At 47.2% G+C, this 27549-nt stretch overlaps 1 protein-coding gene across 1 annotated transcript; it reads left to right on the plus strand.

Annotated features, from left to right (window-relative positions):
* Positions 1–175: 175 nt before the first annotated feature.
* CKAP2 (cytoskeleton associated protein 2) lies at positions 176–27084 on the plus strand. The gene is made up of 9 exons (XM_073583291.1): positions 176–334; positions 4789–4876; positions 17633–17705; positions 19176–19822; positions 20548–20791; positions 20990–21160; positions 23191–23251; positions 24977–25223; positions 26179–27084. The coding sequence occupies exons 1-9, from the start codon at positions 262–264 to the stop codon at positions 26432–26434; spliced, it is 1860 nt and encodes a 619-aa protein (XP_073439392.1). The 5' UTR covers positions 176–261; the 3' UTR covers positions 26435–27084.
* The last annotated feature ends 465 nt before the right edge of the window (positions 27085–27549 follow it).

The following is a 27549-nucleotide window of genomic DNA, read 5'->3' on the forward strand; positions in this document are numbered from 1 at the left end:
TACTGTTTGGGTGAAGGCTGATTCAAAAAATCAGGCTCACTCGCGCGTGCGCTAAACTCACGTTATGTCTGTCACGTGATATCAACTTTAAACTGATTGGTCGACCAGTAACAGCATCTCGGGATGAGAAATTATGAACCAATCACGGTCTCAGTCATTCTTGGGAGTGTGCTGTGATTGGTCAATACAGTGTAGGCGGACGCTGAGGGTCTGGCAGCTGTGCTTTGGTGCGAGATTCAATTCAAAAGAGAAGGCGGATACATGGCGGAGATGAGTGCAGCCACGGTGCGGCCGCTGCGAACGAGCAGGAGGCAGCAGCAGTCCGGCTACGGAGGTGAGGAGAGGCTGCCGTGACTAGAGCGCGGTAATATGGGGTTAATAGCAGAGCTTCTCGCCATAGGACACGAGCTCCGTGCTTCACTGTCTGCAAGAGCCGGAGCCAGGTGCTGATCCGCGATCTCCCCCAGTGTCGCGACCCCCCCACCACCGTGCTGACCCTCGGGCCCCCCCTGGTGCTGTTCCGTGGTTCCCCCCCCCACCACCACCGTGCTGATCCTCGGGCCCCCTGGTGCTGTTCCGTGGTTACCCCCCCCCCCCTCCGGTGCTGATCCGCAGTCCCAACCCGCAGCTGATCCGCGATCTCCCCCAGTGTCGCGGCCCCCCCCCACCATGCTGACCCTCGGGCCCCCCTGGTGCTCTTCCGTTCTCCTCCCCCCCCCCCCCCCCACCGTGCTGATCCTCGGGCCCCCCTGGTGCTGTTCCGTGGTTCCCCCCCCCCTCCGGTGCTGATCCGCAGTCCCAACCCGGTGCTGATCCGCGATCTCCCCCAGTTCCGTGGTTCCCCCCCCCCCCCACCACCACCACCGTGCTGACCCTCGGGCCCCCCTGGTGCTGTTCCGTGGTTCCCCCCCCACCACCACCACCGTGCTGATCCTCGGGCCCCTCTGGTGCTGTTCCGTGGTTCCCCCCCCCCTCCGGTGCTGATCTGCAGTCCCAACCCGGTGCTGATCCGCGATCTCCCCCAGTGTCGCGGCCCCCCCCCCCCCCCCCACGTGCTGATCCTCGGGCCCCCCTGGTGGTGTTGCGTGATTTCCCCCCCCCCCCCCCCCTCCGGTGCTGTTCCATGATTCCCCCCCCGGTGCTGGGCCGCAGTCCCCCGGTGGTCCTATATTTGTGTGTTCCCAGGCTTCACCCGTGTTCGGGGCAGGCCGTCATTGGTTCCCTTGTGGTTGCGCCTAGTATTAGGGGTGACGTGTATGTAACCATTCTGGGGTCGCTGGGTTATTGTGACTCCCTGCTGTGTAATAGTGGGGGCGCCGCTTCGTACCCTTTTGGGTGCCGTCCTCCGTGGCTGGGTAGGCTACGGACTGATGAGTGTCCCTTATAGATATAGGCAGTATCCTTGTAATTGTGTGTTAGTATTTCCCGTGTGCAGTGTTCGTCTTTTAAAATAATCAAAGGGTTAGGGGTTTATGGTACGTTTTAATATTGTCCTCGCCAGCCGCCATCTTCATCTGTTACCCGCTCCGCTCTTCTTCATGTTGTCCCCTGCCGGATGGCTGCAGTGCTTGCTGTGTGAGTCGGGCATCATAGACGTGCACTGCGCTTGTGACCCTTCGCTCTGACTTCCAGTTAGTGAGAAGTTGCGGTCACAGGGTGGTGGAGCGGTGCCTGGAAGAGCTGACTGTGGCAGGTGGTAAATATCAAACTAGAGGCAGGGAACATAGAATAGTGGCACCATTCCAGTGCTGAAGGAAAACTCCGCTGGAGTGATGCGGTAAGTCCAGCACCTCTAATGGTGGCTCTATTGGGTGAGGAGAACAAACAGGGCGAGTATACAGGATCTATCAGCGGACAGGGGGAGCTGCTGGTGACTGGAAGCTTGCCTCACTGTGACCGAGACCAGCCCCCCATAGACTGCTCAATGGTGGTAATTCTGTGAGTACATTATGTTCTCTTTAAATATTGGCTGAGTGTTTGACGAGGCTGAAGATGGTTTCTTATTCGTCAGTTTCTTATTCAGGTGCCCTGATGTGAATACACTTAAAGGGAATCTGTCACCCTTTTTTTTGGACTATGAGCTGCCGGTATTGACATCAGGGGCTTATCTACAGCATTCTGTAATACTGTAGATAAGACATATATCGCCCCCCCCGATATAACCTGAAAGATAAGAAAAACAAGTTAGATTATACTCACCGGAGGGGGCAGTCCGGTCCAGCGCCTCCCATCTTCTAACGATGACGTCCTCCTCCTTACTTCTGCCACGACGCAGGCGCACTTAAGGCCCCGTCACACTAAGCGACTTACCAGCGATCCCGACACCGATATCAAGGTGTCAGGATCGCTGGTAAGTCGCTATGTGATCGCTGGTGAGCTGTCACACAGACAGCTTCACCAGCGATCAGCACAGCGATGCCGAGCGCCCGGCATCGCTGGCCATCCCTGTAAAAAAAATAATTAAAAAATATAGTTATTCTCACCTTCCGATGTCCCGTTCAGCCATCCCGCCTCTCTCCACGCTCCGGTCCCAGTGATCCTTTGCACGAATGACCGCGAGACTTTGTTATCCCTCGAGACCGTGACATCTCGCGGTCATTCGTGCAAAGGATCACTGGGACCGGAGCGTGGAGAGAGGCAGGAATGCTGCGGGGAACGTCGGAAGGTGAGAATAACTATATTATTTTTTTTTTTTTTTTTTTTTTTAATTATTTTTTACACCTGATCGCTGGTCTCCCGCCTGTCGCACACAGCGATGCGTGCTGGTCAGTGGGAGACCAGCGACCAAAGAAATGTCCAGAGGTTTCTTCCAGCGATCAGCGATACCGGCAGGTGGGCCGCTCGCTGTCACACACAGCGATCTCTCTCTGGTGAGATCGCTTAGTGAGACGGGGCCTTTACTCTGCCCTTTCAGGTTACATCGGGGGCTTATCTACTGTACAGCATTACAGAATGCTGTAGATAAGCCCCTGATGGCGGTGGCCGCAGCTCATAGGCCGAAAATGGGGTGACAGATTCCCTTTAGCAGCTATGGGCTGGGCTGGAGAGACCTGGTTCTGATGTGGGGCTCCCTGTTCTAGACATCTGCAGTGTGATGTCAGTGGCCCAAAGTCATTTAACCCTTTCTTCAACGCTCTTTGGAGCCCACTTTTGTACCAGTTTTATAGTTTTTGTAGCTGTTAAGTGTATTCACACCAGGGCACCTCGCTGCATTGTTTATTATTGTGATGGTTATTTTTTTGTTAACCCCTTAATGTCCAATGACTTTCACTGGCCGTCATCAGACATCTCCCCTGCTTTGATGAGGGCTCCGGCGCTGAGCCAGCATCAAAGCCGGGACATGTCAGCTGTTATGAACAGCTGACATGTGCCCGCAATAGGCGCGAGTGGAATCGCCGTCTGCCCGCGCCTATTAACTAGTTAAATGCCGCTGTCAAAGCTGACAGTGGGCATTTAAATAGCATTTCCGGCCGCCGGGCCGGAAATGACGTCATCGCCGACCCCCGTCACGGAGTCGGCGTCACGTTGCCTGGACAACCAGAGGTCTCTATGAGACCTCTATGGTTGTTCCAGGCATAAGGCTTTCAGCGCCACCCGGTGGTCGGCGCTGAAAGCACAGCAGTAAATCTGCTACATATGGGCGATCTGCTCATCGCCCATATGTAGCAGAGCCGATCGGGTTGCGCAAGCTTCTAGCCTCCTATGGAGGCTACTGAAGCATGCCAAAGGTTAAAAAAAAAAAAAAAAAAAAAAAAAAATGTTTAAAAATAAAAAAAATTAAAAAAACATAAGTTCAAATCACCCCCCTTTCGCCCCAATCAAAATAAAACAGTAAAAAAAAAAATCCCACATACACATATTAGGTATCGCCGCGTTCAGAATCGCCCGATCTATCAATAAAAAAAAGCATTAACCCGATCGCTAAACGGCGTAGCGAGAAAAAAATTCAAAACGCCAGAATTACGTTTTTTTGGTCACCAAGACATTGCATTAAAATGCAATAACGGGCGATCAAAAGAACATATCTGCACAAAAGTGGTATCATTAAAAACGTCAGTCCGGCACAGAAAAAATAAGCCCTCACCCGACCCCAGATCATGAAAAATGGAGACGCTACGGGTCTCGGAAAATTGCGCAAATTTTTTTTTTTTTTTTTTAGCAAACTTTGGATTTTTTTTTCACCACTTAGATAAAAGAGGACATAGACATGTTTGGTGTCTATGAACTCGTAATGACCTGGAGAATCATAATGGTAGGTCAGATTTAGCATCTAGTGAACCTAACAAAAAAGCCAAGCAAAAAACAAGTGTGGGATTGCACTTTTTTGGCAATTTCACCGCACTTGGAATTTTTTTCCCGTTTTCGAGTATACGTCATGCTAAAACCAATGGTGTCATTTAAAAGTACAACTCGTCCCACAAAAAATAAGCCCTCACATGGCCATATAAACGGAAAAATAAAAAAGTTATGGCTCTGGAAAGAAGGGGAGGGAAAAATGAAAATGCAAAACCAAAAATACCCCTGGTCGTTAAGGGGTTAAACCTATATAAAACAGAAAAGAAAAAAACGACGAATAAGAAACCGACTTCAGCCTCGTGAGTGTTTGAGAATTTCTGTTCTGCCCAGTACATGTAGGATCCCTTCACTTTTACACATTATGTAGTCTTGGACACGCTGTAAATGTCTGAAGTGGGGAAAACACTTGCTGGTTTGTAGCTTTTTAAATGTAACCATTCTTATTTGTGGGGGGTATTTTTTTTATTTTTTATCTTCTATTAAATATATTAGAGGAAAGAAGAAAACTACTTGAAGTGTCTGTAGCCAGAAAAATAACTTCTCAGAAGCAAAGTGTGCCGGCCAAGCGACCAGAAATCAGGTTAGTCATTCAATTGATGGGAAACGATTCATCTGTTCCGTCCCTGCAGAATGGAATTGTCAGGAAAGTGTTATCAGGTGATGACATTGTCCCCAGACCTTCAGATAACGTCATCTCATTTGTCTATTTATTACATTACTCGTCATCTGCAAGTAACTTTATCAAAAGGGATCCTGAGATTGTGTAAAGTGTCTTTTTGCTCTTATTTTACTCCTGCTGCTCCTCCCCAAACTTTCTTCTGGCAAATATGGCTCCAGATAGGACTTTTACATCTTAATACCAGTAGGTTTGAACCCTGATTGTTCCCCCACAGAGACTATTGATTTGCCAGCAAGGTTTTCTTGCTCTTATTCTATTCCTCTTTGGGACCACCACTTTATGGGTTCCACCTTCTGACGGTCTATAACCAGCTGGACTCTCTGCACTTTGGTACCAACTGTTAAATGTTGACATGGCCTTGTGAATAGGGTTATTTAGCCTTTTACTGTTTTCATGTTGTGTGCTCTTTTTGCACATATATGGGTTTATTGTTCTAATCCTACAGTGAGTGAATATTAATGTTCTGTTTTCCTAGAAATCTTCACTTATATATAAATATTTTGCTGGACCCATATACTAATATTTTGCCATTTGAATATTGTGGAGGTTGGTTATTACCATATGGGTATAAGGCCATGTTCACATAGCGTTTGGCAGGTCTGTTACGCAATGTAACGTATCCGTTAACCCTGCCATTCACTCCATTGCCGAGCGTATCGCTAACGCATGTCTTAAGCGGCATGCGTTAGCGATGTGCCATCATTCTGTGACGGACCCTCGGACGCGGTCTGCAGCATTCGGGGGTCCGTCAAAGCTAGCGCAGGTAGAGAAGATGCGCTAGCGTGATCGGTAAACGCAATCACAATATGACAGTAGCATTAGTGCAATCCGTCAACGCTATTTGAACCTGGCCTAACCAGTTATTGAACCTTTTCTTTTGCTTTTTTTTTTTTATAATTGTTTTTTTGAGTCTGTCTTAAAACGTAATACTCCTTTTTAATGTTTTTATTTCTTCCATGGATGGAGCCAAGTGGGAACCTGTTTTTTGAGTGGCGAGCTTACCGTAGTTTTATTGATGAATTTTTGCGGTCCATAGATGTCTTAATGGCTTTTTACTGTCTACTGTAATTACCATTCATGTTAATTAATTTTATCCTTTGATAGACACTGTCACCCGAGCATAGCACATGCGGGCAAAGGTGTTAAAGGGAATCTGTCAGTAGGATGAACCCCAAACCACGTACAGCAGGGGGAAAAAAAACTATTTGCAAGTTTTCCCACCTACAAAGAATGGAGAGGTCTGTAATTTTTATCGTAGGTACACTTCAACTGTGAGGAACAGAATCTAAAAATAAAAACCTGAAAATCACAATGTATGATTTTTCATTATTAAATTGCATGAAATAAGTATTTGGTCACCTAACAACCAGCAAGAATTCTGTCTCTCACAGACCTGTTCATTTTTTTTTTTCAGAAGCCCTCCTACTCTGCCCTCATTACCTGTATTAATTGCTCCTGTTTGAACTCATTACCTCTATAAAAGACACCTGTCTACACAATCAATCACACTCCGTTTCCACCATGGTCAAGACCAAAGAGCTGTCTAAGGACATCAGGAACCAAATTGTTGATATGCACAAAGCTGGGATGGGCTACAGGACAACAGACAAGCAGTTGGTGAGAAGGAAACAACTGTTGGCTCAATTATTAGAAAATGGAAGAAACAGAAGATGGCTGTCAATCTTCTGTCTGGGACTCCATGCAAGGTCTTGTCTTGTGATGTAAGGATGATACTGAGAGGTCTAGAATCATCCCAGAACTACACGAGAGGACTTTGTCAATGGCCTGTAGAGAGCTGTGACCACAGTCTCAAACATTACCATTAGTAACACACTACACAGTCATGCTTTAGAATCCTACAGGGCACACAAGGTCCCCTGCTCACACCAGCACACGTCCAGGCCTGTTTGACGTTCACCAATGTCCATCTGGATGATCAAGAGGAGGAATGTGAGGTCATGTGGTTAGATGAGAGCATAATACAACTTTTTTTTATATCAACGTCACTCACCGTCTTTGAAGGAAGAAGGATGAGTACAACCCCAAGAACACCGTCCCAACTGTGAAGTATGGTGCGGGAAACATCATACTTTTGGGGTGCTTTTCTTCAAAGGGGACAGGATGACTGCACCGCATTGAAGGGAGGATGGATGGGGTCATGTATCGAGATTTTGGCCAACAACCTCTTTCCCTCAGTAAGAGCATTGCAGATGGGTAACGGCTGGGTCTTCATGACAATAACCTGAAACACACAGCCAGGGCAACTGAGGAGTGACTCCGTAAGAAGCATAACAAGGTCCTGGAGTGGCCTAGCCAGTCTCCAGACCTGAATAAAAAAGAATTTCAGTTTATCAATAATAGAACACCAAGTATAGCGGTATTTTACCACATTCCTAAGATTCATAAGAATTCTAGTTGCCCACCAGGGAGACCCATTGTCTCCGGTATCAATTGTCTCACTGCGAATTTGTCGGACTACGTAGACACACATTTACAACAATGTGTCTCTGGTCTTCCGGCGTTTTTAAAAGACACCAGTGATACTATTAAAAATTTCGAAACCATTAAGTGGACTAAAGATTGCATATTAGGTACCTTGGATATCAAGTCCCTGTACACTGTTATTGACCAAGAAAAAGGCTGTGACTCTGCTCATTTTCTTCAAAAATCGAAGATTTTTAATCCCACCCAAACTTCATTCATAGTAGAGAGTATGAGATTCATTTAAAAAACATAATTATTTTATTTATTGCAACCAATTTTACTTGCAAACTTGGGGCACAGCTATGGGGATGAAATTTGCCCCAAGTTATGCAAATTTGTATGTGGGAGGAGTCATATTTTTTGTAATGGTCTTTTAAGGGAGGGACTTACCGTATATATTGATGATGTGCTCTTTATATGGCAAGGGTCCCAGACAAACTTAGATGTTTTCTTGAGGGAAATTAATGAAAATTCATTTGGTTTGGAATTCACCTCCAGTATTAGCTCTATCAACATTAATTTTTTAGATCTAAATATCTTTGTGGAAAACCATACCATTTACACAAAATGCTATCACAAGGAGGTGGATTGCAATAGTTAAATCTATATGAATAGCTGTCACCTCCCTACTTGGCTCTCAAATATTCCCAAGAGCCAATTTATGCGCATCAGACAAAATTGTACTAGGGATAGTGATTATGATACTGAAGCAAACTTCCTTAAGGCACAATTTGTAGATAAAGGGTATGATTCATCTGCCTTGGAACAAGCGAGACAATTGGCGAAATCTGCATCTAGGAGTGTACTGATCCATGGAGAGAAACCAGGATATGAAACTCTGAGTATAACACAAGAGATTGGTAAACTACCTTTTATCACCCAGCTTCATAATAATCCTAGAGTCTTTTCCAAAATCATTCAGAAACATTGGTCGATTTTTAAAGAAAGATAAAACGGTGGGTGAGTTATTACCTGAAAAACCGAGATTTGTTTATAGAAGAGCTAAAAATATCGGAAATTTGTTAGCACCCACCCAAAAAATGGGAATGATTAAGGTTAGTTACACATTAAAGGGGCATCACTGAAATAGTAATGGTGGTTTCACCCCTTGCGGTAATTGTTCATGCTGTGTACGTGTTAAAAGCAAGAGAGTCACGCAAACAACCTTTTGGAACATAAAGGGCCTGTCACACTAAGCGATATCGCTATAACGTCACAGGTTTTTGTGACGTTATAGCGATCTCGCTATCTCTGATACTTGCCTCCGACCGCTCCCCCTCTGGTTATCGCTGATTGCGCGAGAAAGTCCTGGACCGTTTCTCGTCGTCAGCTTCCTGCTGTGACGACGAGCGACGTGTGGACGCGGGCGGGAGGACGTCAGGATCGCCTCGTCTGACAGATAAGTAACGACCCCCGACCCCTGCGATGTCGCTGGTGAGATCTGCCTGTGTGGCAGCTCACTAGCGACCACTTAGCGATGCTCCAGCGATCCTGACCGCGTCATATCGCTGGTCGGGATCGCTGGTGCATCGCTAAGTGTGACAGTACCTTAAGACTCAGTTATTCCATATCAAAGACAAAATGACTTGCCACTCTATGGGGGTTATTTATATAGGGAGATGTCCCTGTGACAAGCTTTATGTTGGCCGCACAAAGAGAAAATTACATGAGAGGATTAAGGAACACTTAGATAATATCTCCAAAGGATTTGTGGGACATCCATTGTCCTGCCATTTTGCCGAAAAACATGGCAAGACTTGTGTGGGGTCTTCATTTTTTGGCATTCAAAAAGTACAAAAAAAATCCCAGGGGTGGGGATTACATAAAAAGCATGTCTAGAGTGGAATCCAAGTGGATTTTTATGCTGGATAGTTTGGTGCCAAAGGGATTAAACCATGAAATTGAACTGTATGCTATGTAAAACATTTCAGTTCATTCCTTTTGTGAGCCTTCGTTTCCACTTATCCTTTCAGGCCATGGCACTCATGTGGATTCAGAATGAAGCCTCAGTTTGCATTTTAAAATAAGGTAAACAAAATTTTTTATGATTGAGGAAATATAGTTAAAATATAACTTCATTTCTCCATCGCTTCATTGGGGGACACAGAAACCATGGGTGTATGCTGCTGCCACTAGAAGGCTGACACTATGCACTGAAAAAGGTTAGCTCCTCCTCCGCAGTATACACCCCACCGACCGGCACTAATTTCCCCAGTTTAGCTTAGTGTCAGTAGGAGGTGGACACGGGTCTTTCATTAGACCCATATCTACCTCAGCGTGCGTCGTTCCCTTGCAGGTTTCGGAGGGATACGCACGGATGCGTGTCAGGCGATCCACCTGGTCCTCGCCCCCCCCCGTCTCCCACCCACTCGCCCACCAGAGCCTGTCGGTCTGGATGAGACGCAGACTTCCTTCTATGGAAGAGGACCGGATCATAAGGTACAGGTTTTTGCTGAGAGGTAAGTATGGGACCCCGGAGTGTCATCTCCTCTCCCTGCCTCCCACGTCTCCCCAGCTACACCTCTCTCTTATTTTGGCCAGCCATGCTGCAGGCTTGGGTACCTTGCGGAGCGGGCGCCCTTAGTGACATCCCCAGGTGTCACGGCTCCTTTCAGCAGCCTCTTCCTCTATCTGCGCCCTCCCCCCGGCTGCACTTACCTTGTTTCGGCTCAACAGCCGGGCAGCAGGCATGGATCCATTGCGGGGCGATCGCGCGGCAGTGCAGCGTTGCCTCCGCGCCTCCCCACCGGCAGCCGCATCTACTCCAGGCCCCGGCTTCTACTGCGGCCTTGTTCGGCATCGCGGCCACGCCTCCCGCCTTTTTCCTTGGGCGGGCTTCTCTCCCGCCCGTTCTAAGCCCGCCCACCGCTCGCTCCCTCCCATTCTAGGTCGCCCTCCGCTCTTTCTGTCCACGTCTGCGCTCCGCAGACGGCGCTCAGCAGCGGGCGGTACCACCTTTGGCTGCAGTTAACCCCGCCCTCCCTGTCTCCACAAGGAAACTCGCATTTTTTCTACCGGGCTCTCAGGCGGCCGCCATTTTCTCTAGCCTGTCAGCCGGACTCCTTCGCCGCTTCTGTGGCCCTGCAGATACGGACGAGCTTTGCAGCAGCGCTCGCTGAAAGCATCCACAGGACACCGGACCGTGAGTAGCTCTGCATCTGCAGACTGACACCCTCCTCTGCCTCCTGTCCCCCATCCTTCCGGCACTGCTTCAGTGACTTTCCCTCATTATGTCTAACTCTAAGCCTGATCGTGCTCACCCTCCGTCTTCCACCTGCACCTTAGTCAAGTTCTTTGCATGTTCTTCTTGCAAACGCAAACTTCCCTCAGGTCAGTCCACTCCCCTCTGCACCGACTACAGGAGCCCCCTATTGCTCCACGTGAGAGCGAATCTCCCATTCCTGACTGGGCTTCTTCCCTATCTCAATCAGTGGCGTATCTCACCAGGGTGTCTCAGTCCCTGGTGGCGATTCTTGATAAGTTGTCCCTGGACTCCTGCAGGACCCAGCAGGTCACAAGAGGCTCCACCTGAACCAGCCAGCATGAGCCGCAAAAGACCCAGGCAGGATCTCCGGCCGGAATCCTCCCCTCGCTCCATCTCACCACATAGTCCTTCCCAGCAGTTTCCTTCCCGTGCATCCTCACCTGAGTCAGGTGAAGCGTTCTCGGATGCGCCATCCGAGGAGATTTTAGAGCTGGATTTGGACCATACCGCGGACATGAAGGTTACGGTACAGAACCTCATTGCAGCGATTAACCATACTTTCGAGATCACAGACTCCCCTGCGAAACCCTCAGATCAGGAGGTTTTCGTTCAGACGGGCAGAAACACCTTCCAGGGTCTTCGCTCCTCATTCTGAGTTTGCCAAGCTCCTCACCAGGAAAGGGAAAATCCGACCAGGCGCTTTCAAAGAGGGAAGCGCCTCGGCGTGCTGTATCCATTCTCTCAAGAGCTTACCGACAACTGGTCGGCTTCTCTCTCTGTAGACGCTCCTGTGTCCAGACTATCTAACAGCACGGACCTTCCGATTTCAGGTGTGGCGGCTTTGAAGGATTCTAACGACAGGATCATAGAATCCTTAGCAAAGTCAGCATTCGAAGCGGCTGCGACCGTGCTAAGCCCAGCCTTTGCCTCCACTTGAGTAGCAAAGGCCAAAGCTGCTTGGGCGGAAGATCTCCGCCAAGGCATTCTTGATGAAGCCCAACCAGAGTGTTTGGCCGAGAGAGCCAACCAGATCTCCCATGCCGGGGATTATCTGGTCTCGGCCTCCTTGGATGCCGCCTCTTGTGCAGCTCAAGCGTCCAGCAACTTAGTTGCAATCCGGCGTACAATTTGGCTCAAGGCTTGGCAGGCGGATTTGTCGTCTAAAAAATCCCTTACCAATCTGCCCTTTCAGGGTGCGCGTCTCTTTGGATCCCAGCTGGACCAGATTATCAAAGACGCCACTGGGGGCACAAGCGCTCTTCCTCAGTCCAAGCCTCGTAGAACCCCCCCCCCCCCCCCCCCTCCAAGGTGTCAGTTTCGGTCTTTCCGCCGCGACGGCAGAATCTTTTTCCAACCAACAAAGGCCGCAAGCACGCCAGGATAGGAAGAAGGTCTCTTTTATGCCCACTCCATCCTGGCGATCTCACTCCTCCCAGGGCAGAGGGTCCAGAACTGGAAGGTCCACCTCGGCATGACTATCTACAAAGCCTCGAGGCGCCTTTCCAACTGGGCGGCCGACTCCTTTTCTTCAGGGACATCTGGCTTGCCTCGGTGGAAGTCGCTCGGGTCAGGGAAGTTGTATCCTCACGATACAAGATAGAGTTCGTGTCTCGGCCCCGGGATCGCCTCTTCGAGTCTCGTCCTCCAAAAGACCCCGCCTTAGTTCCGGGCGTCTTTGCACCCATCGACTCGCTTCTCCGTTCCGGGGTCATTGTGCCCATTCCCGAAACAGCGATTCACAGGGTTTTACTCAAGCTTGTTTGTAGTGCCGAAAAAAGGCGGCGTGGTTCGGCCCATTCTGGACCTCAAACTGCTGAACAAGAGGGTCCGCCTACGTCATTTCAGGATGGAGACCCTTCGTTCAGTAATCGCTTCCATGGAGGCGCAGGAATTCATGTGTTCAATAGACATTCAAGATGCCTATCTGCATGTCCCCATCTTTTACGGGCATCAGATATTTCTGCGTTTTGCGACTCATCATGACCACTACCAGTTTGTCGCCCTGCCGTTCGGTCTCGCCACCGCTCCCAGAGTGTTTACAAAGATCATGGCGGCGTTGATGGCCCTGTTGAGGATCAGAGGTCTCGTACTCTTCCCTTACCTCGACGCCATTCTAATCAAAGCTCCGTCTTTTCACCATACTCTCCAAAGCCTTACCATCATTCTCGACACCCTGTCCAGTTTTGGGTGGCTCGTAAACAAGAGGAAGTCCTGCCTCGTTCCGACTCAACGTCTTGTGTTTCTATGCTTATTGTTCGACACCCGTCGATCGAGGGTCTTTCAACCCAAAGGGAAGTTGATCTCTGCGGCGAGATGTTCGATCGCTACAGAGCCTAAAGCTTCCATCTTTCCGGTCAGCCATGAAAGTCTTGGGAAAGATGGTGGCGACGACGGAAGCGATTTTCACCCCCCCCTTTGCTCAATTTCACACGAGACCGCTTCAACAGGCCATTCTGTCTCTGTGGAACAGGTCCGTTCTCTCCCTGATCGTCCAATTCGCCTCTCGTTCCGGGTCAAACAGTCCCTCAATTGGTGGCTGACGTCACCCCTCATTTCCCTGGGCCGGTCATTCCTTCCGACTTACTGGCAGATTGTGACAACGGACGCCAGCCTTCACGGCTGGGGAGCTGTGTTTCGCAATCAGATAGTTCAGGGTCGGTGGTCGACCCAAGAGACCACTCTGCCTATCAACGTCCTCGAGATACGGGCGATTTATCATTCACTGGGAAAGGCTTCTCAGGGGTCTGCCGGTCCAGATTCAGACAGACAATGCCACAGCGGTGGCATATGTCAACCACCAAGGGGGGACACGGAGCTCCTCGGCTCTAGCGGAAGTGTCCAGGATTCTCCACTGGACACTGAGGTATTGGTCCCAGCGATATCTGCAGTGCACATTCCCAGCGTGGACAACTGGGCTGCCGATTTTTCTCGGCCGCGAGGGTCTCACGGCAGGAGAGTGGTCCTTACATCCGGACGTCTTTCATCAGCTTTGCCGTTGTTGGGGGACTCCGGACGTGGACCTGCTGGCGTCTCGCCTGAACAAGAATGTCCCACAGTTCGTATCCAGGGCCCGAGATCCTCTCACAGTGGGCGCCGATGCTCTGACCATTCCCTGGTCGCAGTTCAAGCTCCCTTATCTGTTCCCTCCCCTTCTTCTTCCCAAGCTGTTGAAGAAAATCGAGGCGGAGGGATACCAGTCATCCTCATCGCTCCGGATTGGCCCAGAAGGGCTTGGTTCGTGGACATCGTCAATCTTCTCGCGGACGCCCCCTGGAAGCTTCCAGACAGAGCGGATCTGCTGTCTCAAGGTCCAATCTGCCATCCCAATTCTCTGCCGCTCAATTTAACGGCGTGGCTGTTGAAACCGCGGTTCTGAAGCGGTCAGGTTTTTCAGATCGGGGTATTCACACCATGATCCGGGCTAGAAAACCATCGTCTTCGAGAATTTATTATCGTACATGGAAGGCCTATTTCACTTGGTGCGAGGCCAATGACATCCCGCCCATGTCCTTTTTTCTCTCCCTTCTATCCTGGCGTTCCTCCAGGCAGGCCTAGATGCGGGCCTTGCCCTCAGTTCTTTGAAGGGTCAGGTTTCAGCGCTCTCCATTCTTTTACAGAAGATGTTGGCCTCCCATCCGCAGGTCAAAACCTTTCTTCAGGGAGTGGCTCATACGGCACCTGCATACCGTGGATCCATGGGATCTCAATCTGGTTCTGGAGGCTCTTCAACGGTCTCCCTGTCCCTTCTCTCCTGGAAAGTGGACTTTCAGGTGGCCATCGCCTTCATCCGGCACGTGTCGGAAATGGTGGCCCTTTCTTGTTGACCCCCCCCCCCCTTTCCTGGTGCTCCATCAAGACAAGGTGGTCCCGTGCCCCCCCCGCCTTCCTTCCTAAGGTGGTGTCCACTTTTCACCTAAATGAGGACATTGTTCTCCCGTCCTTTTTGTCCGGGTCCAATCCACCCTCTGGAACGCTCCTTGAACAAGCTAGACCTGGTCAGGGCCATGAAGGTCTCCCTTGCGGAAGACAGACTCTCTTTCCATCATTCCAGATGGTGCGCGGAAAGGTCAGCCGGCCTCCAAGGCTACCATTGCTCGCTGCATCAGATCGGCACCGGGTCAAGCATCGAGTGCCCCCTCCAGGAATTAGAGCTCACTCTACCCGGGCAGTGGGTGCCTCCTGGGCGGTGCACCACAGAGCTTCTGCGCAGCAGCTCTGCAAAGCGGCAACCTGGTCTTCGATCCAAATTTTACAAGGTCCACACCTATGCTTCGGCGAATGCCAGCCTAGGCAGAAGGATCTTGCAGGCGGCGGTGGTGAGTCCGCTGACCTGATGGAAGTTTGTTTCCCACCCCAGGGACTGCTTTGGGACGTCCCATGGTTTCTGTGTCCCCCAATGAAGTGATGGAGAAAATAGGATTTTTGGTTGCTTACCGTAAAACCGGTTTCTCGGAGCCTTCATTGGGGGACACAGCACCCTCCCATATTCTGCATCTCCCGTTCTTAGGTTGTTTGTTGATTACAGTTGAGCGGTCCTGTTTTCATTCTGTTTTGTTACTTCTCCTACTGCTTTCTCACCAACTGAGGAAATTAGTGCTGGTCGGTGGGGTGTATACTGCGGAGGAGGAGCTAACCTTTTTTTGTACATAGTGTCAGCCTCCTAGTGGCAGCAGCATACACCCATGGTTTCTGTGTCCCCCAATGAAGGCTCCGAGAAACAGATTTTATGGTAAGCAACCAAAAATCCTGTTTTTGGGGGGTGTTTTTTGTTTTTAGGTTTTTAAATGCTCAGTTTTTAAACTTTAGTTTCGTTTCAATAAAGCTTTTTTGCATATCACTTATTTTAATTATCTACTGCAGTTTTAAATATAATCTGCCTAAGGACACACTACTGCCAATAATAGGGTGTGTGTGTGCGTCATTTTTGCACATTGGATGCAGGGGTATATAGAGTGATGGCGGTAGTGCAGGTTCCATACCTTTTGAGGAAGGGACGGTTCCCCCGAAACGCGTCAGTATTGGCCCTTGCATGTGTCTGTTGTGCACGGACCGGTGACGTCACCGTTAACATCACACGCTACTGCACGGCGGCGCCATCGGCCGAGGTTGCCTGCCGTCCTGCGGCGCGCGCTCTCTTGTGGGGAGTGCGTGCTTTTTAGGTGCAAATGGGAGGACGCTCCCTGCATCTCACTGACTCTACATGCCCACTGGCCGTTACATGAAAATCGGCAACAAGTCTTTTCACCAGTGAGTACCATCATTTGTCCTCTTGGACTGCCAATTTCTGCATTTCATTTCATTGTTTTCATTTACACACCACTGGTAGCGCAGCTACTCCCTTTTGAGTTTTGTATATGTATCGAGATTTTGGCCAACAACCTCTTTCCCTCAGTAAGAGCATTGAAGATGGGTAACGGCTGGGTCTTCATGACAATAACCCGAAACACACAGCCAGGGCAACTGAGGAGTGACTCCGTAAGAAGCATGACAAGGTCCTGGAGTGGCCTAGCCAGTCTTCAGACCTGAACCCAATAGAAAATTTTTGGAGGGAGCAGAAACTCAATGCTGCCCAGTGAAAGCCCCGAAACTTGAAAGATCTGGAGAAGATCTGTATGGAGGAGGGGGCAAAAATCCCTGCAGCAGTGTGTGCAAACTTGGTCAAGAACTACAGAAAACGTCTGACTTTGTAATTACATAAAACAGGTTTCTGTACCAAATAAGTTCTGTTTTTCTATTTATTAAATCCTTATTTCATGCAATAAAATGCAAACTATGTAAAATCATACAATGTGACTTTCTGTTTTATATTTTTAGTTTCTGTCTTTCACAGTTGAAGTGTACCTACGATAAAAATTACAGATCTCTCCATTCTTTGTAGGTGGGAAAACTTGCAAAATCAGCAGAGTATCAAATACTTATTTTCCCCGCTCTACATGGGGGTTTTTTGAAGTATAAATTCATTGACTCCCTTATATATTCATATACCAGTGAGACATGAAGTGCTCTGGGTGTGGCAGCACTTAAAGGGAATCTGTCAGCAGGTTTTTGTTGCCTCAGCCTGATGTAGACAAAGCTGACATCAATGACGTGTCACACAGAACGGCTGCACCCGGTAATCTAATACAGTCTTTAGCTTTAGTAATGAAGCAGAGCTGAAAAGCTAACCTCACCCACAGGAGGCCCTGTATGTGCATAGTCTATAGATGGTGAACTGCCAGACCAGGGGCAGGTGACCATCTAGTCCCAGCAATGATGAGATACTGGTGCTAAAGCAATCACTGTAGGCAAACCAGACCTCAGCTTGATAAGAGGCATGGCTGAAATCTGTGTTTTAACCCTTTCCTCATGCTGTCTTCAGATTACATAGCAAAAAACCTGCTGGTGGATTCCCTTTAAGGAATTACTGTGTCCTGAGTTTGAGACCCTGATTCCAGCCACGTGCCTCTCACCAGGCTGCTCTCTGCAGTTTTGTTAAAATCATTGTTTTCTCTGTTGCAGATCTCAGTTCTCTAAATGCTGAGCTCTGTATAATCTTACCCACACCACTAACCTCTTTCTGCCTATGCACTGTGTACATAAAAAGCTAACAATCAATGGTCGGGCTGAGGTTATAACAGGTCACGAATATAGAGAACTACATGGCAACAGGATTAATAGCCCTCAAGTAATAATCTCCTGCTAAGTGATTGTTATCCAAACTGCAGCAAGCAGTGCACTAAGTGACACATGACTAGATTCAAGGGCTCGATCTCTACATTATGCTGCTTCCAGATTAGGTGGCAAAAATCTGGTGACCACTTCCCTTTTCCAGATTAGGTCTGAGCCCATCGAGGAGCAGTCTGATAACTGAAATCTAGGCGCTTCCCCACCCTGTCCTCTCCTGGTTTGAGCAGGCGATAAATACAAGTTACTATGATATGTTGTTTCTCTACAATACAGTCTGAGACTTGTTCTTTGTTAACTCAAAGGTCCCCATTAATGGAAAGGTCCAACCGGCATCTACAGAAGAAGTCTGAGCAAATCAAGTCCTCGAAGGAAATGGTAAGGATGTCATCTCTTGTGTAGCTAGAAGCTTCATGGTCAGCATTAAAGGGTCACCCGAATGTATGTCACGTGCATAAAGGGGACGCCAGCCGGTACTACTAGTCGTAGCACAGCCTCTGGGAAGAGTGACCATGTCTGGAGCAGCAGTGTCCAGCATTGCTAAAGGATTATTACACTTTCTAGCCATTATCCTTTAAAAATTAAGATGGGAACAAAAATTAAGTAATAGTACATATAAATAACACTGGGTACTTGGCAAACACGGCTTTTGATTAAAAAAAAAATAAATAAAAACATGAAAGCCATCCCACCGCGACAAGGTGTACACTTATCGGGCCGGTCCTATACGAATATTAAAGTCCTACCATGTGTCAATACCTACCTCAATGTGAATAGGGGCAGAGCAGGATCAGAGCCGGACTGTGGACACCTAGCGATGGGAAGCTATAGAAGTGCCATGCCCAGCTCAAGAAAGGGAGACCATGCCCATGTTTGTACAGAGCGTAAGACCCTAGAGAAAAACAAACAAAAAACCCAGAGCTCAAGATGGTAAGCAATCGGCATATAGGAGTGTGTTCACATTGGAAATTAAACAGACAAAACCTAAGATAAATGCTGTGGGGTTTTTAAAAAAAAAAAAAAAAAAATTTATATTTTGTTTTGTCTGTTTAATGGCCAGTGTGACCGTGCTCCTGTACATTGCATGCATACCAATTTATACTCGAGGTCATTTTTAATTGTTTTGTATAGCCGTTCTACTTTGTATATAAAGATTCTCAATCTCTGCTGTGTGTTGTCAGCTCCCAGTGGCTAAATATCTGTCCCGGAGATTCCCTCTCTGGGAGGAGCGCTGAGTTTCCACCACGGCTCATGAGGTTTGCTGTCGCGTCCTCAGCGCTGCTGCCGGTCGGTGAGCTGCGTGCCATGTTCCACCTACTTAGGCAGAGTTCGTAGCTGTCCAATTAGGCTCAGGTGTTTAACAAAAGAAACCCTTTTTAAATCACAAGCGTCAAAGAATCGGTGCAGAAAATGTAATCTAATTTAGGCCAGTGACGTAACAATACTTCTACATAGATCCGCACTGCCAGCCTCTGTAGCACTGAGAGCACAAGGCAGGGGAGATTGATCAGTACTGAAGAATGGCCTACTGCCAAGCCTAGGAGCAGACTGCGGAGATAGGTCCTACTTCTTGCCACAACACGTCCCCTCCAGCATGTGTGCACTCCCAAAATCCCGATGGGCATCAGTAGAAATATACTTTGAACCACTGAAAATCAGCGTGCACTCCCAAGAATGCACCTGTGGCCGATACCCTTGGCATGAGTAGCCGCTGGTTCCATGAATGGTCCAGCAGATGAACCTGCATTAATCAGATGTTTTGTGGTGTAATAAACCCGCAGCTTTTATTAGATTCGTTGATGCAGACATATTGGAGAATATTCATTAGAAGTATTCTTTCTTTTTAAGGCTGAACCAGTAAATAAAGAAAATATTCTTCCGGCTGTTAATAAGGGTGGTAAAACTGTGACCCTAACTCGGTCCTACCTGAAAACCAAGCAAATGAAAGATGAGCGGGTAAAACTGGTACCTACAAAAGATGAACCAAAACCAGCAAATAAGCCTGTCCTTGGCACCTATAAGGGGAAAATTGTGCAGTCTAAAATTAATTCCTTTCGGAAAAACTCTGAAAACAAAATTTTGACTGAGCAAAATAAACCTATGCCTAAGAGTCATGGAAACAGGCCTCAACCTTCTGCATCTGTGCCTAAGACCCTGGTAAGACCTGCTGCCAATGTCGTGAAACCAAAGCGGCCTGGGATCCCACCAGTCTCATCACAGATGAGACCATCCACTACTCTGACCAAGAACAAGGCCGAGCCAGTGAGTGTGCGGAGAACCACACAAGTTCTGACCCAACAGAGGCCCATACAACAGAAGGTGCAACCACTAAAACCTCCGCTGAAAACTGAAGCCAAGAAGAGTAACCCAATGATGCGGAATAAACCATCTTCTGCTCCTGTGAAAACCCTACCAGAGCCTCAGAAGAACAAGCCTATTCCTCTGCCTACAGCTAGCAAATTTCCAAAACCCAGAGAGACTGCTGCAGAACGGAAGTAAGTGACAAATGGGTGTGACCCCTATGACCACATGATGTATTAGCTCTATGCATATCACAAAAAAGTTTTGTTTTTGTTTTTTTTTTTTGGTTTCTGGACCAAATTGTCAGATTAAACTACTGCCGAAGCCCACATTTATACGATTTAAAGAGGATCTTTCACAAGTTTGAGCATGTTAAACTGCCATGTCATGAAATGGTGGCTGCAGAGCTGATTTAAAATGTTTGTTTTGTTTTCTCTCCTGTCTGTTGCAGAGAATTTAGAATACAATTTGTGGTAGTTCAGCTGGGCATTATCACAACTTGTCTCTGGGGGCGTATACTTCTTCCCTGACATGAGGTGGACCAATCGTAATCGGGCAGCAACATACAGGGGAAAAAGCCAACATCTGCTTGTGGAGGGAGCCCTGCTTTTGAGCCCACACAAACCCCATAATTACATATTTGTATGTGAATTTGCATGAAGCGGTTACACAGGCTGTCCACTATTGGTCACCCCCTTCTTAATAGCCCCAAGGTCCAGCATAAAAATAGTAAAATCCTATACTTCATAGGTTGGTGCTGTGGTCATGTGACCACCGGTTTTTACTATTGCGTCAGTGGCATGGCTGATGATGTAGTTTTGTTATTCATCAGGGCTTCTGTAAGGATTTGCTGCTCATCAGTCCATTATTTTTTATTTTTTTTTTTTTTTTTGTTTTTTTTTAATCGTGCTTTGCATAGGGAGCGTCTGGCGGAATGGAGACAGTCTAAAGGAAAAGTGGTAAAAAGACCCCCAATGGCTGTAGTCCTGCCTTCCACGTGCAGCGTGCACAAAGAAAAGCCAGAGCTAAAAACTGAGCCGGAGGAACCAAAAGAAGAACCTCGCCAGCTGTACTGGGCCACCATGGCAGAAGAGGATGAGCAGGAGCTATTCACTCTGAAGGTTCACCAGATTTTTGGAGGCTGCCAGAAGCTAATAGATGAGGTAACCGATGTCCTGCATATTTCATATTTTCATTGGAATGAGTTGAACATGTCTTACTACTATGTAGCCAGCTTTTTCGGAAAAATCCTATTGAAATCAATGGCGCCAATGGTAAAACTACAGTGCAACCAAAGGCCGACTTGCCTTCACGCAACATGTATTTCTAAATGTTCATTGTGTGTTCATTCCTAAAAATAGGGTTGTCCAAGGGAAGAAGTTCTCTCAATACTTGAGAAACAAGTCCAAAATCTTCCAGAAGCCAAGCAGCTTTCCGGATATTGGGAATGTCTTGCACGTCTTGAGAAACGGGATGGCGCGCTCTATAAAGTGATTGCGGTGTGTGAGGAGGCCGTGTCTGCTGGTGCTCAGGTAAGTGACGCACGTGGCACTCAGGGCTCTGTTCACATTTGCGTTGTAGCTTTAAATAAAGTCTGAAATCCTCAATGTGCTGGAAAACAATCCGGTAATATTGGAGGCCAAGTTTCAACCTTTGTTTTCCTGGAAAATCTGATGTGAACGTCAAGTAACCATTTAACGTTATGGTCCTTGAACATGAACCATGCCAGGCAAAGGTCTAAGCCAACTTTCTGAGTTTTTTTTGTTTTTTGTTTTTTTTTTCCCCCTGCATCAAAGAAACGCAGCGTCTTTCAGTTCCACCAAAGTGGATGGGACTTATAGAAATCTCATGCCCATTATTCTTTTTAACGCTGTGTAAACTGCCCTACAGTGCGTGTTTCTAGTCCGCAGCATGTCAATTTATCGTGTGGGAATGCTGAGTTTTCTGTGCAATATTTTTTTTTTTTTTTTCCCATGTAGACTTATATTAAATGTGGAAAATCCGCAGCCAAAAAACACACAAACTATGTAATGCACACTGAAGTATAGCAATAAAGTTTTGTCAAAGCAAAAAACTAGGAAGTATGGAAAAACAAAACGGCTTTGTATAAAGCAGGGCACAACAAAAAAGTGACCAAAACCCATGCTAATAAAAATTCGCAGAATCACAATGGTAAAAAAATTAGTATCCTAATTTAAATAATCTGTGCAGAAATTCTGCAACATAAAATGCTCATCGTAGGAACATAGCCAGTTTCCAGTGCCGCTCCAGTCCTCTGCGCAATCTCGTGACTGCAATGTCTGATTTGCCAGATCACACTGAGCTCTGTGAGCCGGACAACGCTTGTACAGTGGAAGCTGATGGAGCGTCAGAATAAGTCTCCATAGGCTTACACTGTAAAGGGGGCTTCCGGCTCACACACAGAGCGCAGTGTGATTTGGAGAGCTGGAGTTGCAGTTGTGTGAGACGACCAGAGCGGAGCTGGAAACTGGGAAGGACTGCGATCAGTGAATGTATTCATGTACTTGATTTACATACAAACCTTTGGGAAGTGCTTATTTAGAGAATTGCTGATCTGCAGTACCCAGCAGCGACTGCCTCATAGTGAATGGAGCCAGGGCTGGGTATTTCCCTGGCTCCTGACCCCACAGCACTGGTCACTACTGAGCATGTACATAAAGTGCAGCACAGATTCATCTCCACTACTACTCCACAGCACTGGTCACTACTGAGCATGTGTATAAAGTGCAGCACAGATTCATCTCCACTACTACTCCACAGCCCTGCCTCACTACTGAGCATGTACATAAAGGGCAGCACAGATTCATCTCCACTACTACTCCACAGCACTGGCCACTACTGAGCATGTGCATAAAGTGCAGCACAGATTCATCTCCACTACTACTCCACAGCCCTGCCTCACTACTGAGCATGTACATAAAGGGCAGCACAGATTCATCTCCACTACTACTCCACAGCACTGGCCACTACTGAGCATGTGCATAAAGTGCAGCACAGATTCATCTCTACTACTACTCCACAGCACTGGCCACTACTGAGCATGTACATAAAGTGCAGCACAGATTCATCTCCACTAACAGCTGAGATCAAGAACAGAACAGACATTTATAGGACATTTCATAACTTTCCCAAATTATGAAAACACTTACAGCACGTCCTGCATTGTACTACTGTACCTAATGTATTATATATTTTAGGAGTTGGGTCCATATTATTCCACCGCCACCAAAATGAACTCTACAACTGTGAATGGAGCCGTGCTGTTTTTCTCCTTTCAGTGTATACATCTGCCTGCAGCAGCAGTTGTCAGCTGATTGGGGTGCCGGGTGTCAGACCCCCTACTGTTATGGTCCAGAAATACATTGTGCTCTGTTTTACACTTGGTTCAGTACATATCCAGTTATATTTGTGGTGTTATAAGGACTATCATGAGGCCTTTTTCAGCTGCAGGTCTCCGTCTTTTGTTGAGCATACTATGATGTTTGTAATGATCTGTGATCTTATCTTCGTTGCATAATATGTAAAATGTTTCCATCTTTAGCCCCTTGAAGAACTTAGAGCCATCCTTGCTCATGCCTTGGAGGAGCTGAAGCCTGACTCGGGTATGTTGTTTCTGCCTTGTTTCAAGATAACAGTAATGGCAGCCATAAGGGATGCACACTATCTGTGAGTGGAAACTTGTTATATTTGCCTTTTGCGATATATTTATGTTGCAATGGATCTCATCAGACAGATCTGCATTTTTCTTTTCCCCCTCTTTCTAATTACACTTTATGAACCACTTTTTCCCCTCCCATCTGCAGAACTCATCCAGTCTGTGGGGGAGCTCAAGGCAATTTGTCAGAACAGAGTTGTCAGGTTACCCCTCCTACTATACTTTATGGAAAAGGGAGAGCATAACAAGTGACGGGAGGCATCGGCATATCTTGCTGACCTTTCTAACAAGTCTTTTTAGCCCGCCCCAGAGCTGGGTTTACATCTGCACAGCACAGTATAAAGTCCTACATGTGGCTGCTGTTTCTGACTGCTAGGTAACGAAGACAAGGAATCCTTCCATCTGTTGTGTCTGTGTATGGCAGAAATCACAGCAGGTAAATCTCAAACCACCAGAAACGTCATTCCTCATGTATACATTAGACAGCTTATTTTTAAAAAGTGTTTGTTTTTTTTTTGTTTTGTTTTTTTCCTCCTTTCTGTTCTGATAGCAATTTGATAGAGAATCCTCAGTCCATGCTGGTATACTCAACAGGATGCCATCAGGGGCCACGGATGCTTTCTCCACTTTTGTTTCCCTGAAATGAAGCATCAGAGACTGGGCTAGTCTTTGCTCACAGTGCAATATTACTTTTCTTTGTGCAGTGACAGTGCGCTCCCTCATTGGCTCTATTGTGAATTGGCAATCATGAAAGTGAGCACCGTCAATTATATTGAAAAGTAGAGCGCAGCGAGAGCAAAGACCAGTCCCTCACCCCCGAAACAGACGGTGACGACTGTGTCGGGGGCTGGCCTGCTTTCTACTCACTGCTTTCCACGTTCTATCCTTTTTTATGCGCATTAATAGTGAGCCTTCTTGTCCCTTCTCATTAGAGCCGTTGAGGAAGCGCGCTGTCAGTACACTTTTCAAAAAGGAATATTGCTTTGTGAGCAGAAACCAGCCCACCAGACAGACAGCGCTGATGACCCTTCATTTCAGGTTGCCCCCTCGTGACAATCCCGTTTTGAGAATCCCCAGTGCATGCTGAAGTCATTGAGATGATGTAATCTGGGCCAGGGCTGCTTTTCCCCACCCTTTATTTACCTGAAATGAAGCATCTTCAGTGACCTCCATTTCAGGGAGGGGCTAGTCCCTGCTTTACTGAAATGTGTGTGTAGAGGGAAATATAGGGAATTTTTAATTAAAGCCTATTAGAAAGGTAGTAAGATTAGATTTAGACATTTAGGATTAAAATCAACTTTGGTTTTGGACTATCTTAAGGGCTTGTTTGCATGTTGTCTTTGAGCAGGCTATAATATAGACTTCAGGTTTATTATCTGCTGATATTTCATGCTATGGTTGGGTATATTTACACACCCAATCCTGATATAATGGGAGTCAGTGAATTTTTGGCATCCAGCCTTCTGTATATATGGAAAGCTTGTCAGGTGAGGCTGTGCATCTGTAATATTCGGCTATGGTCCCCGATTACTCATTGCTATACTTGTGCCTTTACTATAAACACTTAGAATGTATTTGTAATTGATGATCTGCTAGTATTACTGCTATGATTAAAAAAAATAAAGGTGTCTGCTTTACAATTAAACACGTGACAATCTTCTGCTGGTTATAGAGCAAAGTGTGAAAAAAGAAAACGAGGAAGATCTGAAAACTGAGGAGTTCAAGACTGAAGTGAAGGATGAGCCCATAGTAACAGCCATAAATGGGAAGAGGAGAGGCAAAGCCAGAGCTTTAAAAAATGAGCCCCAAAGCCTGGGCACACCCGACAAGCCGCCTGTGTCCGAGTCTACACCGGAGATTGGAGCTGCTGCGTCATCAGTCATCAGATACAATGTTTGTACAACGCCACACTTGGAAAAGTAAGGGCTGCATGTTTTCTAGAATATTAATATGTGAGTAAACTTCAAAATGATATTTATCCACCAGAAAAGCCGCATCTAGGTGCAGTCTGAGGGTATATGGCCAATAAAGTGGGGGGCCCACAACTTGGGACTCCATTTTATATAGAAGCCTTTTGACGGTGCGCCGTCCTACGCCAAACGCATCCTGTTGCATTTTGGCGTGCTCGGCGCACAGTCAAAAGGACTGATGCGCTGGCAAACGCATACCTGCGCACAGCCTGCGTACCCAATGCTAAAGATAGGGTATGCAGGTCGCATGCAGCGTCATGCGCCCATAGGCGGAGCTAACAGAAGGAGGCGGGGCAGAGCTTAGCGGCGGCCATGCGCAGCTTGACACTGCACCAAGGAACACAAATGTGCAAGTAGCCTTAGAAGGAACTCTATTGCTAAAATTTAGGAATGATTGCAGACGAGATGGCACAAAGCCTTTCATTTAATCAGATTTTTTTTATCGTAAAAGCTGCATTAAACTCATAACAAAGGGCATCTGGCGTGTGTGGTTTCCTTCCACCCCTGAAGAGTTGTGTTGTGAGCATTCAACACTCGTGTACTTTAGATTTGGGTGACAGATCCTGGTCCCTAATTGCAGTCCCTGTATGTAGTCACTGTGAAGACTTAGTTCTACATGGCTTGTTAATTATATGGGAAAAATGCTATATTGGAAGTTAACTTCACAATACAACTGCATACATTAGTATGCGGATCTCTAAGACCTGATGAGGCTGGTGTACTTGTATTGAAAATCCATGTCAAAGTGACTATAATCCGAAGTATGGCAGCCTCAGTGAAAGCCGAGGTGCTAGTTAATTTTTACCACCATTCACACAACAGATATTTTTGATAGAATATATTCTCTCTCTCTGTCTATATTGCCCAGCTTCTAATACCTGACCGCTCATCTTGTTTTGTCCAGAATGAAGAAACTACAGATGAATAAAGGAGATTCTGGCTTAAAGAGTTACAAATTTCTCACCCCTGTCAGACGCTCAAGTCGCCTGGAGCACAAGTCTCACCGATTGCCAGACATGTTGAAGGACCATGACCCCTGCATATCTGGAATTGAGCAATTGGGAGACCTAGAAGGCACAGAATCCTGTGCCAATGCCTACATCTTCCGAAAAAACAGCGCACTTAATGAAGTTACTCCCGAAACTGCAACCAAAAAATGAACCTTTTCCTCAGAGACTCACTTGCACTTTTCGATCCCGTCTCTATAGCCGAAATCTCATCTGCACATCACACTAATCCTTGTCTGTTTTCTGTGATGTCTGTACTACAATACTACTGGAGTCTCAGATTTCCTAATAGCCGTGAAGGAAACGCTCTCATTGCGAATCGGCCCATTAATGGCTGCTCTCCGCGTGCCACCGACAGGGACATGCTTAGCCAGACGTTCACAAATGTACAGTTCCTCCTCTAAGTTTATATTCCTATGACTGTGCATACTGGACTCGTGGGACACTTTAGACCAATTACTGCTTTATTGATGTCGATCTCTTGCAGTTTGGTTTTGGTTCTGGTTCTGGTACAGGAAAAGCAAGAGCTTGTAACTTGTCTCGGCTGTAGAAGCTGCGCAGTGAAAATCTGTAGCCAGGGCCTGCTGGACTGTGTCCAGGACCTGAGACATTGGGGCATGATAATGGTACTGGTAATAAATCCCCCAAGTCATGCGCTGCCCCTTAGGAACTGATTTAGCCAAAGCACAGTGTGTTGTAATACTGAGTGTTCCTTTTAAGCAAATGCTAAATACCAAGAAATGGTTTTAAGCTTGTATAGAAAAAAAAAGTCATTCAATAACAAGAATTCCTGTAACCCTTTACTCATTAGCTGATTTGTATCTTTACTCTTCCCACCTGATGTCTAAAGGGGCCTTTACACATAGCGATATCGCTAAAGCATCACCGATTTTGTGACGCAGCAGTGATATCGCTATGTGTGATACTTGCCTCCGACCGGCTCCCCCGCTGTCTGTCGTTGATCGCGCAGCTCCATTTCTCGTCTTGCGCTTCCTCCTGGCGCCGACAAGCGACGCGTGGACGCGGGCGGGAGGACGTCAGGATCGCCGCGTCTGAAAGGTAAGGTGTGGCAGCTCACTATCGACCATTTAGCGATGCACCAGTGATCCAGACCGGGTTGTATCGTGGTCGGGATCGCTGGTGCATTGCTAAATGTAAAGGGGCCTTAAGGCTGTCTGCACACTGCATCTTTGAGATGTCAGTGCCACCAGATCAGCTAGAGGGAAAACATCAGTCTTTCTGAAGCGGCTTCCATGGCGGTTATACGG

The sequence above is a fragment of the Dendrobates tinctorius genome, unplaced genomic scaffold (assembly GCF_039654945.1).
Source record: "Dendrobates tinctorius isolate UK_male_01 unplaced genomic scaffold, ASM3965494v1 ptg000075l, whole genome shotgun sequence".
NCBI classification, from domain to species: domain Eukaryota; kingdom Metazoa; phylum Chordata; class Amphibia; order Anura; family Dendrobatidae; genus Dendrobates; species Dendrobates tinctorius.